The 15,535-nt window shown below is 42.5% G+C and overlaps 1 protein-coding gene across 1 annotated transcript in view; it reads right to left on the bottom strand.

Annotated features, from left to right (window-relative positions):
• Positions 1–333: 333 nt before the first annotated feature.
• The window catches only part of spock1 (SPARC (osteonectin), cwcv and kazal like domains proteoglycan 1), a 116,252-nt gene continuing 101,050 nt past the window's right edge, over positions 334–15,535 (bottom strand). Inside the window, exons 8-12 of the mRNA XM_074648971.1 lie at positions 6,760–6,879; positions 6,227–6,448; positions 4,963–5,025; positions 3,801–3,938; positions 334–1,728 (exon numbers count right to left, since the gene is read on the bottom strand). Of these exons, the coding sequence (XP_074505072.1) occupies positions 1,532–1,728; positions 3,801–3,938; positions 4,963–5,025; positions 6,227–6,448; positions 6,760–6,879 (740 nt within the window). The 3' untranslated portion in view covers positions 334–1,531. The remainder of the gene's footprint in view (positions 1,729–3,800; positions 3,939–4,962; positions 5,026–6,226; positions 6,449–6,759; positions 6,880–15,535) is intronic.

Raw genomic sequence — 15,535 nt, 5'->3', positions numbered from 1 at the left:
TTGGACACTGCTGGCTTTGTGATTCACCTCTCTCAAAGGCAAGTGATAAGAGTATTCCTTTTTTCTGCGGCTACCATTTATGTCTGCTTCTAACAGGAGAGGCTGCTCTCTCAAGGTTAGAAAAGGTCAGGATTGATGGAGGGCTTTGATAGTTCTACTGCAGAGAAACCAAAAAAAGCACAGGAAACTCATATAAATGTGTTTGTGGTCTCACAGTGAGGAAAGAGATGTGTTTTTGTTTCATCATGATTCGGTGAAATAAAGATGAAATGCGACGCTCGAGCTGAAAATGGTACATCATCGGAGAACAAGAGACACATGGACACGGACCTGTAAGGTTCAAAAGACACCCAAAGTGCCACTTTACTTAAATTTTCAAAGTTACAAATAAAAGTTCACTTAGTTGACATTGTGAGGATTTCAATTTTTAAATCACGAACATATCCAGTGTTGGGTGGCAGAACAGAGCCTCGTCTCTGCTCGCCCGAACTTCATGTGTCCTCCCAGCTCAGGAGCAGCTTCTTCCTCTAGTGTCTATATATGCACAGCCAAACAGCCTCAGAAGCCCTACTCACCAATTAGTAAAAGGATAGCTGGCTGAAACGCCGCAGATTTGGACTGTAGGCCCTCGCAGTTCGCTTTTCTACACTGCTATCGCTCTGCAATGCAACTTCCTACCTCCTGAGATTGGGAGAAGAACCAAAAAGACACTAGACAGCATCGACATAGCAACAAAGTATTGTAGCAGCCAAATAGGCATCACTTTCTGTTTGAGATGCATAGAGCTTAGACCTGGCCAGGTAAATCTCTCTTTTACAGAAACACGATGAGAAACATGCAACAACAACGACAATACATCATTAATCTCATTGCTTCCTGGGCTTTCTGGGACATTCAAGATCAACGAGTAAATAATTTACAATCCTCCGTGAAATAACAGAGAGGGTGAGGGAGCATCTCAGAGCCGGGGAACGTGGTGTGGGAACATCTTTGAACACTGGAAGGAGCCCCGACGGTGGAACACAGAACATGAGAATGAAACCGCTGATGGAAGTACAGGGAGGGTTTGATCCACAATCTGGCCTTCCTGGAGGAAACATATTTACATCCAGTACATCAGCTAATATATCTGGGCTCACAGACTGACCAGAGGCTCTGACATGGACATACAGAGATAGAGATAGAGGGAGTTATAGAGGAAATAGAGAAGTGAGTCCATGATAGAAGAGGTTAAAGATCAGGTTTGGGTGAAGGTAGAGGCAGAAAGTGGACAGCTTGACAGTTGTTGTTGAATAATAGGTTCTCTGTTTTCCGTCTGAGGAAAGAGCGAAACACTTGAAAATGAAGAGATTGGATGAGGTTCACTGTAGAGAGAGATATGGATAAGGGACAGGGATCACAAGAGCAAGTTCAGGAGCCAAAAGGTGGACTGCTGCTGCCAAAGTAACTGGAGGAGGAAGAGACATTGGAATGGCTTCAGATCTGTGCTGAGTTTCCTGGTCGGCTGATGGCAGAATAAAATGGAGCGGAGCTACCAAACGTAGCCAATCTCGTCATCCTTGTCGTCGTCCTCGTCCTCGTCGTCCTCAATGGCTCCTCTGGGGTGAATCCGGCCCCGTCTCTTCTTCTGCCGGCTCCGCCCGCTCTGTGATGGCTCCTCCTCCTGGTCGTCGAGGAGAATGACGGCGCCGCCGCTGCCAAAATCCCCCGATGTCTCCTGGTCCTCATCTGTAGGGAGGAGTTTGTATACAGACAAACAGACGGGTTAGAAGCACAGTGAGATCCCTACATGTGTAACAGAGTCTGTATACTGTGCGTCTCCACCTGCCATAGATCAAGTAGTGTGGGTTCAGCGGCTCATGGTTGCACAGATTGAGCCGTCTAGCTGGCACAACCATTTGTGCTTTTTTATGAAATGCCTAAACAACAGTTGGATGGATTACCATGGAATTTGGCATGAATTGCAATAACTTTGGTGATTTCTTCGCTTATCATCTAGCAACATCATGAGGTCCAAATTAAAAAAATAATGATATTCCCATCAGCGGCGAGTTGGAGAGGGTCTGTATTTGCATAGTTGCATAGTTGAAAAACTCAACTTTATGCAAATGAGCCCGTCCAGCATGACTCGGCTGGCTCACAAAATTTGGACCAAGCTGTCAAACTAGGCAATCCAAATGAAACAAGATTCAGCAGTGGCATTGATTACATTGGTACATTCCACGATAGGATACGTCACCGCTTCAGCGGCCAGTTGAGTGGAGCAGTGTGTCCCCTATAGCGTCCTCGCCAGATCTGGTGGACTTGTTGCGTTAGTCTCCAGAGCCGACCATGGCGACTATAAACTACAATTATATTCACATAGTCATGACTGACCAGTATACATATACAGTAGTCTGTTCTCCTATCCAGAAAATAAATGGCAGCACAGAAGAAGAGAAGAAGGTGACACAATCCCGTCCATCATTCCTCCACTCAACTCGCCAGCTTCAGTGTTGTCTGGCAGTTACATCAAGCTACACCTGCAAACATTCTGATGTCAAACAAATCTTTTTTGGCATTAATGTTGCATCCTGTGCAGCTACAGCGTGAACAGGAGTCATTATCTCAGCTGCTGCCTCCAGCATTTTGTGGAATTGGGAAACCTCAAAATCCCAGTTCAAAACAGCCTATTTACACCTGGGTATAAGTATACTCTGGTTGAGTGGCACTTACAGTGTTAAAATCAGTTTGGTGTCCTTGTGTTTGGGCTATCAAGCGGAGAGCTGCTGCATTGCTACCTGTTTTTTTTTTGCTATGCAAGGCCGAACGGGAGAACTCCAGGCTGCTCCAGCCTGAGGCCACTCAGCCAGAGTTAGATGAGCTTGTTAAAGCGGAGACAAAGGACTGCTGCTGTCAGTGCGTGTGTGTGTCTGTGTGTGTGTGTGTGTGTGTGTGGCACCGGAGAGACACCTCATCAATATTGGAAGCTGCAATTACTGGCTTTGGACTAGACTGGCATTCGTGTGAGCCGTAATCTGTGACTGAGCGTTGGCTGTTTGATTGGTAATCAGTATATCTGCCTGGATTCTTTCGTGCTAATTATTGTTCTTTTTTTTCCCACAATGAAATCCCTCGGCTATTGATTTGCAGCAAAGTGCTTCTATTGGCTTTTTGACCATTCCCTTTGAATTTCCACCGCTGCCTTGTTAACTATGTCTTTGACACATCAAAGCACTTAATTATATATATTCTTTGTCTAAATGCATCTTCTTGGATGCCAGCAGCTTAAGCGTTTATTCTCCTATAAAAAAGGTGCGACTCAGTCACTGCTACGAACTCATGTTTATAACAAATCTTTTGACACGGCTCTCTGCTGACAACTGTGACGGATTTTCCGACTTGACTCGCAAGTCGCTGGCGTTTTATCAAAGCTACATAAGCAGAATATCAGAGGCAGATAGAATCAGACACATGACTGATAGTACACCAGCCAGACTGGATCCGGAGGCACGCCTAATGTTATCTATTTCCTAAATGATTACTGGTGCGTAGATACCGGTGAAGATAAAGAGAGACAGGGAGAGATACTGAGCAAAGAATTGGGATAAAGTTGGTGTTGTAAGTGTTTCAGCAGTACGTTATGTTTTAAAGAGAAGCTCCGCAGTCTCTCTCATCTGTAGCAGCAGCAGATTACAAAGGGAGATAAAAGACAGACAGCAGTCCACCTGGATCAGAGCATTTACTCTGAAAGGCAGCTAGACAAATGGGAGCCCAATCCCTTGTTTAGCTATAAGTGAACATGTGTGTTTTGGTCTTACCGCAGTTAGGGTTGCCTTGTTTTCTGGAGCCAGCGATCTCGTTGCCATATTTGTCCACACACCAACACTGGCCGGTGCTGCCGTGACACTGGGTCGGTTTGAAGTAGCCCTCCTCGGTACAACGGGGAATATAAGAGCCTAAAGATGGAGAGGAAAAAAAAGGAAAGGAAGGGAGGAAGGGGGAAAAGGTTAGAGAAAGCAAGTGATGGAGAGGGTGGAGAACATGAAAGTGACCACGGTTCTTGTGCATTCGCAGAGCGAGATCAACAATCAATTACTGCTGTGAAGGTTGCGGGACAACGACCATACATCCTGCTTAAAGGGAAGCAGTCATTTTCAATAACACGCACACACACCTAGTTGTGTTACCTTCATTTGACCCAGCCCGAGCTCATTTTTCATTCTGTTTTGTTGTGAACGATCTGCCGGAGGGGACAGGCGACATGTGTACAAAATGTCAGGATGTGCTTTATAGTGTGTGTGTGTACCGTGTGTTTTATGCCACCGATTGATTTTCTCTGCTTGAAACTATTAAACTATTAAAGAGGCCCTATTATGCTTTTTCCATTCCCTTTAGTGAGTTATATATTGTTTTGTGCATATAAAAGGTCTGCAAAGTTACAAAGCTCAAAGTCCACGCCAAAGGGAGTTACTCTCCCCAACAGAAACACTGCTCCTGAACTGTCTAAAACACCTTGCTTTAAGTCCCGCCTTTTCTTCCGTAACATTGTGATGTCACCAAGTAATACATTTGCATAAATCCTGCCTAGCGGCTAGTTCAGCACACCCTCAAACAAAGCTAGTTTGAGCAGAGCTATAGTAGAACGGAGTCCAAAGAGTTTGGTTCGGTTGACCAATCACAGCAGTGGGCCAGCTGACCAATCAAAGCAGACTGGGCTTTTCGGGCGGGGAGGGTAAAAAAAGGTGCTGCAGCACAGCCGGTAAGAGAAAAGTAATATTTTTAACATTAAAGCATGTAAACATGCTCTGGTAGAAACACCAAATACAAGTATGCACCTGAAAATAAACATACTAGGTCTCCTTTAATAAAGAGATCAAAGATTTTTCATGCTAGTGTGTGTGTTTGTTCGCATTAAAGGTTGGCATGTTGGTTTCTCAGACAGGAATCAGTGGCTGACAGCTGTCAATCATCCAGACTGACCTATGAGGCTCTTCCTTCGACTCTGATTCTGGATCCTGGTCTTCTCAGCTTGGCAGGGCAGTCCTACAACCAGAGAGCACACAAAACAGTTTCATTAATGGAGCTTGTTTTTCTACCAGCATAATTTTAACTGAAAACGGCTCTTTCTCTGTCTTACCATCTACTCTAGCTAACATATTATTGATTATCCTTATATTGGTCACCTGTTCATTCCTCAATGCATCCTCTGTCCTCACATCGACTACGGATATTCAATCTCTGCCTGAATTTATTCTGTATCCTCCTCAATCCATCATCCGCTTAAAGGACCACAGTCTCAGTCAAAAAATTGCATTTTACAGATAATTGGTACCAGTCATTGTGATACATATCTATTTTATTGGTTTTATTGTTACATTATTATTATCATCTTTTTCTCTTGTGCATTAGCCTCAAATTGTTTTACTATTTACTAGGGCTGTCAAAGTTAACGCGATAATAACACGTTAAAACAAATTTGTTATAACACTACTAATTTCTTTAACGCAGTAATGCAACCTGGCTCACTTTTGAAGCTAGAGTGAAGACACTGGTATCATATGAAACTAGAAAAACCTAAGGAATCCATTGGTGCCAACCATGTCATACTAACTTGTCGCGAAGGAGGCTAAATAACGCTCCAAACTTGTGTCAAATATTGGCGAAGAAAAACTAGCATGGCCATTTTCAAAGGGGTCCCTTGACCTCTGACCTCAAGATATGTGAACGAAAATCTCCCCTTTACAGACATGTCCACTTTATGATAATCACATGCAGTTTGGGGCAAGTCATAGTCAAGTCAGCACACTGACACACTGACAGCTGTTGTTGTCTGTTGGGCTGCAGTTTGCCATGTTATGATATGAGCATACTTGTTTATGCTAAATGCAGTACCTGTGAGGGTTTCTGGACAATATTTGACATTGTTTTGTGTTGTTAATTGATTTCTAATAATACATATATACATGCATTTGCATAAAGCAAGCATATTGTTATGTATGTCCACTTCCATATTAATAAGAATATTAAATACTTGAGAAATCTTCCTTTAAGGTACATTTTGAAAAGATAAAAAATGTGCGATTAATTTGTGATTAATCGCGATTAACTATAAACAATCATGCAATTAATCCAGATTAAATATTTTATAATATATAATATTTTTTAATATCGATTGACAGCCCTACTGTTTACATCTTATTATTGTCTTTTCCTTTTTTTTATTCGACCGTCTCCCCCTCCTCACCGTCAGGTTTCTGGAAGCAGTAGCACCACTCGTTGTTAGACAGCTTTCCGTCCTTGAAGGAGTCACAGGAGTTGAAGAGGGGCTTCATGCACAGCTCATACTTGTCCAGGTAAATGGCACTCAGCTCCGATTGGTCCAGCAGGAGGTCAAAGTTCATGTCAAGCTTGTTGAACATCCAGCCCAGTGAGTCCTTACAGATGGGCAAGATGCTGGTGTCAAAGTCTAGAGGAGAGAAGAGACAGAGAGGGGAAAAAATAGATAATGGAATTCTTGATGTTGAACATTTCTGAAAGTGCATAACGTGTCCAGGTCACTTACATTTTTATCTTTTTTCACATTCAAGTATCACACTGAGAGTATCTGAGTGTGTGCGGTGGCAGAGCTGACATGTGTTCAGACATGTTGACATTACAGAGGACAGAGCGGGGTCGCTGCTGTCAACAGGCGCCCTCATGAGGACTGAAAAGCGTGGCTGTTCAACAGGAAAGGGCTGCACACACACACACACACATTTTGTGGGGGGATGTACTCACGTCCAGTGGCGGAGTCAAAGCTGTCAGAGGATTTGAGGTCTCTGTTGGCGTCGAGGTGGAGCACTCCGAACCAGTCCTTTAGTCTGGCAGCCAGACTGTGGAGCTCTGTGTCAGTGCAGGCTACACACACACACACACACACACACACACACACACACACACACACACACACACACACACACACACACACACACAAAATAATGAGAAGAAGGGGAAGCTGTCAATCTCTTGTTCAGATGATTGATCTTATCCATGTGGGAAACTGTGCACTCACAGTCACACACACTACCAATGGACAAAGGTCTGTTTGCAGCGAGAGGCCACTTGATCGTTGCATTTTGTCCACTGGGCAGATAAATCTGTGTTTGTGTTGTTGTTTTTTTACCAAATCTTTTTTTTATTAGTATTTTTTTGGCATTCTCGCTAGGAGTGTAAGAAAGTATCAAAAATATCAAATATATCATGTTTTGTGATACTGTATCGAATCTCAAAAATGCAGAATCGATTTTGAATTAATAACAGTTTGCATGCAAAGATGAACTAAGTCAATACTTTATTTCATTTACACCCTCTCAGTGTATGTGCCCTCTCAAAGTAGTGCTGTGATGTTTGATGTTACAGAGACTGCGATGAAGGCAAATGCAGATTCCACTGTTCAGATTGCATGAAAAAGTAAACTTTTTTAAACTCAGATTGTATTTATATGGTGGTTTTCTTTTCTCTATGACAGTTTTCCGAAAATTAGGTTAAAAAAATTGCAATATACAGTATCGCAATATATTGAAACGTTACCCCTGTATCGTGATATGTATCGTATCACCAGATTCTTGCCAATACACAGCCCTAATTTCTGCCTTTATTTGACAGATGATGATAATGGGGGGGGGGGGGGGGGGGGGGGGGGGGGTATGACATGCAACAAAGGTCCGAAGGCTGGAATCCAACCCGGGACGTTGCGGTTACATGGCATGTGCTGTAACCATTCAGCTACTCCAGTCTTTGTGTTTTTTATGCGTGATCACACTCCTCTGCGCTCCAAAAGAAAGCTGATCCTACACCGCCATGCATGTTGATGCAACTCTCCATGCTGCGACCCAAAGAGAGCACAAACTGAACAACACATTTACTGGTAGCCCTAATTAAAAGTATAAACCAGCCTCCGTCGCTGCCTAACATATCCCTGGTTTCTTCAGCCCCTGTGGGACTGACAGGGTCTGCCTCTGCCTGTCTCCCTCTGCGGCTCTGTCTGTCAATCTCAGACTTCCTTTCTCTTTCTCTCCTGCATGTGATTGACATATTTTTTTCCCCATTCTGTTTCTTTTGAGAGCTTGATAAATGTGCCTGAAGGACAAGAGCCGTTCCTTCACCTCGTGCTGAGCCTTCCAATCCAAAACACTCTAGCTTTGGCGTGGCTGATAGAAAATGCAGAAGGAGGTTGTTAGCATTCCCGGGGCCACGGAGGGAGGGCCACGGCCACCCTGATGCAATCGCTGACCACCCCTCGTGAGTCGCATAATATGGGAGGCCTCTGTGTGGTGTTTTTAAACTTGAGTAGGCTTGCTCCCAGTACATGTTTTGTTCCTTACAATCAATGTACCCCTTCAAATTAAAGCTGTATATTTGTCTTTTCAAAAGAGCAGTTTGTAGAGTGTGTGTGTACGTGGGAAGTGAGTGGTGAAGCAAGAGAGAGAGAGAGAGAGCAGCAGCGACAGCAGCAGCGAGTAACGTTACCAACTCCGGCCCAAGCGGGAAAAGTTAACAGTGTTTGGTTTGTCCGTTCTGGGCTACTGTAGAAACATGCCGGTGCAACATGACGGACTCAGTAAAGAGGACCCGCTCCCTATGTAGATATAAACGGCTCATTTTAAGGTAACAAAAACACAATTCTTATTTTCTGTGATTATACAGAAGAAAACATACTTATTGATATTATATTCCATTTCTGCCAATAAATCCCCTTACACACTGTTCCTTTAAGGAAAAGGTCAACTAGCCTATTTGAAGAACAATGAATCGCCAAACATATGTAGGCTATATACAGATACAAAAGACATTAAAATAGAATTGTTGTGGAACTAAAAAAGCTTAACTGTACCAGTATGCATACACATCAGATAATTAGCAACATTAACTGTAAAATAAGAAACCAAAGTATATCAGTCCTTATTTTCAACTAGCCTACTATAAGAGCATCATAGAATTCCTTAAATTCAGTTCTGGCTTTTGGTTTTGGTGTGCCACCCCAAGATTTTCAGTGAAACATCATGACGCAAAGGTTTTGAGTATTAAAACAGTCATGTCTAAATACAAATCACAACAATTTGTATCGCAATAATAACTTCTAATTCTTGGATATAGTGTTAGAAATCACAAAAGAAGGAAAAAAAACACTGTTACTCACATGCAAATACACTGAATCGTACAGTCATATAAAGCAGAGAGGAAGATAATCTCATACAAAGTCTCTCTCGCACACATACACGCACACTGATATTTACTCTAATAGAGAGAACAGAGCAGATTGGTCCCTACGTGTGAGACCTGGATCTCACTTTGCTGTCAGCGGATAAAGACGTCTGCAGGTACATGCACGTCACACACGCACATGCTACTGAGCCAGTGGGAGTTTCTAAGCAGGTTGCTGGGCCGAGAGATGTTTTTCTTTCTGTCGAGTCACACTCCTCATCCTGCTGCCAAACCATATTCATGTTGTGGATACAAACATACACACACAGAGACACACACACACACACACACACACACATATATATTTTCTTTTGTAATAGTTTGGGATTGTGTCATTACTGCAGCTGCTATAAAACACAGGATGCCTGCAGGTAACAGACTGGAGCTGAGGAGCGGACTGATAACATTTATCTGGCTGGCTATCCGTGTGACATTACCTCTGGAATCCCAAGGTGCTCTGTATCTGTGTGTGTGTGTGTGTGTGTGTGTATGTGAGATATCCCTTCAGGACCAGACGGATAACATTTCAGAGTGCTCTTCATTTCCACGGTCTGGAGCAGAGAAAGAGAGCGAAATACCAACAGCCACAACAACATTATCCATCTTCACCTCCTAATTAAAATTCCTCCTCTGGCAGCAGTGGAGTCTGCAGCATATTGCTCTTTTGCTTTATCATTCATTTATTTGACCGTTCTTCATCTCCACACCAAGTTTCCTCCCCTCATCTCATTGTTTTCCTTTCTGTTCCCACTCACCACCATTTCAATCCCTCTCTGCTTTTGTGATTCCTTTGTTGCCTTTAAGGGCTTCTTGCTCATTTCCCTCTATTGCCTGTTAATTTCTAAACTCTCTCTCTCTCTCTCTCTCTCTCTCTCTCTCTCTCTCTTTCTCCTCTATCTCTGTCAATTGTCTGAGATTCAATAGAAGCCACTTATCACCCCTTGGCTGTACCTAACTCAGTTTCTCTTAAACTTAGAGGACCACTTAGATATGCCCCGCTCTTCTATCTTTCTCTCACCTAAATTGCTTTGAATGCTTCATTTCCCATCTCTCCCCTCACACATCCCCCTATAGAATGCAAAGACGCTTTCTGTTCTTCTCTTTGATATCCACTCCCTCTCCTCCTTCCTCCACTTTTTCCCACTTTTGTCTCCGCTGCTCTCTTTTCCTCTCAAGTCTCTCGGACTACGCACTATACGCCCCACAATGAGTCTCGGCGGACCCCCTCTTATCTCTCTCTCTCAGTGTGACCCAAATTGTTTTGGACGGGCCCGACACTGCCGCCTGTGTAAGGACTCCTTTTGTTGAGCAGTGAATCAGAGAGCTGCAGCTGAACGCATTCACACACTGGAGGACACAACACGCACAGAGATAAAATGGCCTGTTAACCATTTCTCTCTCTCTCTCTCTCTCTCTCTCTCTCTCTCTCTCTCTCTCGCGCGCGCTCTCTTTCCGAGCCACGGCGGCGGGGTCAGGCAGGCTTAAAGATGTCAGACACACACAACCAACATCAAAGCCCGACCACAAGCAGTAAAGATTACACAGTTATGGCACAACTGGATTTGATGTGGGACTCGACAAGTGATGTCGCTGCTGTCAGTAGAAAACTCGATCAAGTGTCTCAGAATCACTTCACAGAAAAACACGCAAAGATTGACTTAAAGAAAAAATGGGTCATTCCATGGCTGCAACCAGACTCAGCCTAAAACTAGAGTCATATTTGCTTACTATGATTTTTTTTTTTTAAATGTAGTTTGGCTGACTTCTTTTCTCCAAGACACATAAAGCACAAGCCTTGGTATATCCACATTCAACTGTTCTCCAGTCAGCCTTATTATCAGATTAACAATCATGTTATTTTGGTTATTGTAGCGTCGCCATCACCCCATATAAAGGACAGATGAGGTGGTTTGGCACTGGAAAACTTTAAAAAAGGATGTTGAATTCACTTTAATGCCCTCAGGCCAGTGCTACAAAAGCGCCGCCTAGGAAAACAAATCGCTACTCGAAGTCCTTCAATCCTTCTGCTATCACGCTGCTAAATGTTGATAGTAGCCTTTTTGAATGAATACCTTATTTTGTTCTTAAACAACAATAGTCGGTTTACACCAATATGTTTTTCTTCATTGAATGTAGAAATGGTAAGTGCAGCTAATGTTTTATTATCATTTACTTATTTATATTGTGAATTTTTATTCTTGGCCTGGTCTTGGTGTGAGTCAGTATGCACGGGGCAACATGAGGTGCCAGTGTGGATCTCTGCCCGTAGACTGAGTTATTCTTTTATTTATTCACTTATCTGTTGTCTCTGACATACTGGTGACTGCTGCTGTCTGTGAGTTTGTGTATGGTCTGGGTAGACTGTTAAACTGAATTGCCCTTCTGGGATAGATAAAGCTGTCTGAATGTGCTTGTTTTTTCTTTTTTGCTTTCTTTGTTGTAAAATTATTTAATGATTTATATGTGTTCTAGCAGGAAGTATAGCGTTTAAATGTAACAAAAGCTATAATAGATAGTGATATAAAATTATAGCAGTAAGAACAGCTGGAAGCCTTTGGGTAAGAAGTTGCCATTTCAGAAAAAAACATCCTCTCCGCTTCAAATATAAAAACAGATACATCCTTAAGTCAAACAGCTAATTGTTCCAGTGGATATGCTCACGTGCACAGAGACAGAGATGCAGTGCTAAAGTTGCCAGAACTGACGCCATCGGCTCCACTTCCAACCCATCACAGATTGTTTGACAGTGAACTTTTTACAAAGGATGAAGTGGTAGTAGACAGCCAGACACACCAGCTGCTTTCACGCAGGAGAAGAAGAAGAAGAATCGATCAGAGCTGCGGGTCAAATATCAAACACTGAATCATGGCTGGGAATTACCTTCTTATCCGTCTTCCTTCCTCCCTCCTTTCCTCTCACCCAGCACTTCCTCGCTCCTGCTGTCTTTCATGTCTGCAAACTCAGATCAGTAGAAAACTGGCAGCCAAGAAACCCCACAAGCCATCAGTTTTTCACAGACTGACGCGCACATAAACTACCAGCTGTACGTGGAAAAAGTAAAGCTAAACTGCAAGCCAGCACACAAGATGGAGAAACAAGTTTTACTCCTTCCTAGCCAAATAGAGCAGAATACAAAAAACGTGTTTGTATATGATGAACTTCTACTAACAGACTAACACTAACAAAGACCAATCTGATCATGTCAGGACAAAGAGTTACACATAAGACAGGCGAGAGGAGAAGGAAAAGACAATATGCCGTGGAGAAGCAGCTATCGTTTGGGGAAGGTTGTGGACTCTAAGGTGAAAACAAAGTCCCCACAATTAATAAAAAACACTACTCACTGAGATGCATCAGTATCTGTGCTTCTGAATCACACACTGTCTCCTACAAACCACATACTGTTAATTGACGTTACCAAATATGTTCAAGAGGAAATGCGATTGTTGCATATCCAATGGTAAGATCCAGGACACAATGCAGGAAGCGTAACATCCTTATACTGATGTCAAAGTGTAGAGGTAGGGGGGGAATGTACAAAGCACAGGACTTTGACACTGTAGACAGTGTTTTGTGTGTAGTGACCTTCTTAATGTTATGTTTAGGCTACTAAAACACTTGGATAAGGCAGCATATGAAGATAATGAAGAGAAAATCAAGTATAATGTTGCCATGGATTCAGTGAGTTATGCTGTAGGTTGCTACTTTAGTCTATATTTGTTTGGCACCATTAAAAGTATGCCGAAACAGTAATTAGTAGTTCCTGTTTGCAATGTGCCGATGGATGTACAGAAAACTATCACTGGATTATTTTGATAATGAAAAAAAAACTTTGGATTCTCAGGCAAGTTCTGAAGTTATAAGGACCCTACATTTTATATGATTTTGATGTGGTTTTATGGATGTTTCTTTGCAATGGACATCAGCGATAATGATATCCTTGGAAGGTGAGTCAAACTGAAAATATATGTATAATGTCTGCGTGTTCAGATTTGACTGGATTGTGACATTCTCATCCCAACTCGTCACATACTGACACTTTGTCAGACCCCTCGGCGTCACTTTTCGGTCGCAGTAAACACGTGCTTAATGTTGTGAATTAAACAAAAATACTTCTTTAGGTTTGGGCAATAACACCACTATAGTTAGGTTTAGGAAAAAAAAAAATGGTTGGGCTTAAAGTGACATGTGACTGGACGTTGTGAACACAGGATGCGAACGAACAGCGGAATGCAAAGTGAAAGTGAAACTGAATGCACGGGAACAGCGGTCTGCTGGATGAAAGCCTTGTGTTTGTTGGATCAATCATTGATTTGATTCATAATGAGCGACGAAGAGCTAAAGCTATATACAGTATATATTCACATTACATTCAGCAGTTCTCTCGCATGTAATCCTCTATAGATGTAACATTAGAGTCTACTATGAAAAACATGAAATGCTGCTGCATCTTGTGAAAATGTAACTTGTTGTGATCTTTTTTATCTAACCGGTGTTTATTATGTATCTCATGTAATAAAAACATCCCGTTTAACAATCTTCAAAACATGTGCCTTACCCACTGACAAATCAATCAATCATGTATTCCTCATTAGGTTTGTCAGAACTGTCAGTTTAATTAACAAATTGTGTCCATCTTGTTTAGTGGAGATGCGTCCTCTTTGTTCCCTTCTAGTTTGGCAGAAACATGCAACAGTCTAGCTCACATCACCAGATGTTGTGCCTGTGACCGCCATTAGGAGGTGATTGAGTGCAACATTGCCAAATTACATACGGTGTCAATCCCTCCAGGCCGGTTTAGGCCGCGAGATAAATGCGTTCTACAGACTCCCTAATATATAACTCCCAACCATCAGGAGTTGTATCCCTCCGTGGGTCTCCTTTATCATTTAGAAATTAGTTTGTCATATAAAAGAGAAGGGGTGGGTGTGGGAAATGGTGATCACCTTGAGACATAAGGAACACGGTCTGATCAGATTACGATGAAAGGCAGATGGAGAGGGAGAGAGGAGAGACGCGAGGTGGTGGAGTGAGGGGACACTTTCTAACAAGGTAACAGAAGGAGAAAGAAATGGACTGAGACGGTCAGATAGGAGATATGAGGAAGATAGAAGGTCAGATTCATTAAAAAGATACAAGGCTATGTTTGATTTTCTTTGCCTTGAGCTATCAGCTCTCCAGAACAATCTCACTGGCAGTGAGTTAAGGTTATCCTAGATAATGATCAGTAATCACTGTCTGCACGGACGGGGAGACAGGTGGAGATATGAGTGAGACAGGTATAAGGAAAGAGAGACAGAAACAGAACCAGTTTAAGTTTCAACCTTGGGAAGGAGACTATTTTTGTAAATCATTTTCTGTCTTGGATGTAGGTTAGATTTTGATTGAGGTTTATATTCATTTTAGCATGAAAGTTATCATTGATTAGGGTAATTGTAGGTATTGGTATGACCAACAACAGACAGTCCTCAAACCAAAACCAAAAAACTGTCTTCCAAAACAGTTACAAATGAACAAACATCTTCTGAACTGCCATGTTTCTAGGTAAAGGGCAACTGCTGCTATGAAGGGAATAGGCTTTTTTCACAGCAGATATTTTGACTTGACATAGCAGAAAAGCCGTCAGCCATGATTAGTTTCATTATTTACACCTGTGCTTCTCCTACCGTGACATGCCCGTGTGGGAGTTGTTGGTCAAGACACTCCAACAGTCCTGGGAAGAGGGCTAATCAGGCAAAATAAGTGAAAACACCTGTGCAGGTGAACAAAATCCACCGTTACTACGATTTGGGATTATTGATGCGTTATTCCAAGGAGGTTAATTTCATTGCTCTCATTGTAGTCACACCAGATAAACAGCCTAAATTAGCTACTTTTTATGAATTTTGAGCAGTTCGCTAACAAGTGAAACCAGATACAGACAAACTGTACAACTCCTTTTAAATGAACTGAGTTGGCTGCATTGGTGTTAAGATTGAATATATTTATTTAGATGTAACTGCTGGCTTTGCAGCCACTTTACCACCAGTTTGTTGACACCTTTGTTGAAACCGTTTTTCCCCTCAGCTGGGCGTCATCACGGTCTCAATTATATGACGCGACAGCCCAGTCGCACAGCAGTTTGTGAAATAGTCACACAAATTTCCCTTTTTTTAATGATGGTCAGCATGAAATCAATTCGTATGTAATCCACAGAATTGTGAACCGGGAAGTATAAAGAGCAGCGAACGCCGTGTAGGGAGGTCATGGTGGATGGGTTTGTCAAAAAACACCGGACTTTCGCCTAGGACACTGGCGTTCGTGTCCCGTC

This window comes from Sebastes fasciatus, chromosome 10 (assembly GCF_043250625.1).
Source record: "Sebastes fasciatus isolate fSebFas1 chromosome 10, fSebFas1.pri, whole genome shotgun sequence".
In the NCBI taxonomy this organism is placed as follows: Eukaryota; Metazoa; Chordata; class Actinopteri; order Perciformes; family Sebastidae; genus Sebastes; species Sebastes fasciatus.
This window is presented reverse-complemented; position numbering and strand designations above follow the sequence as displayed.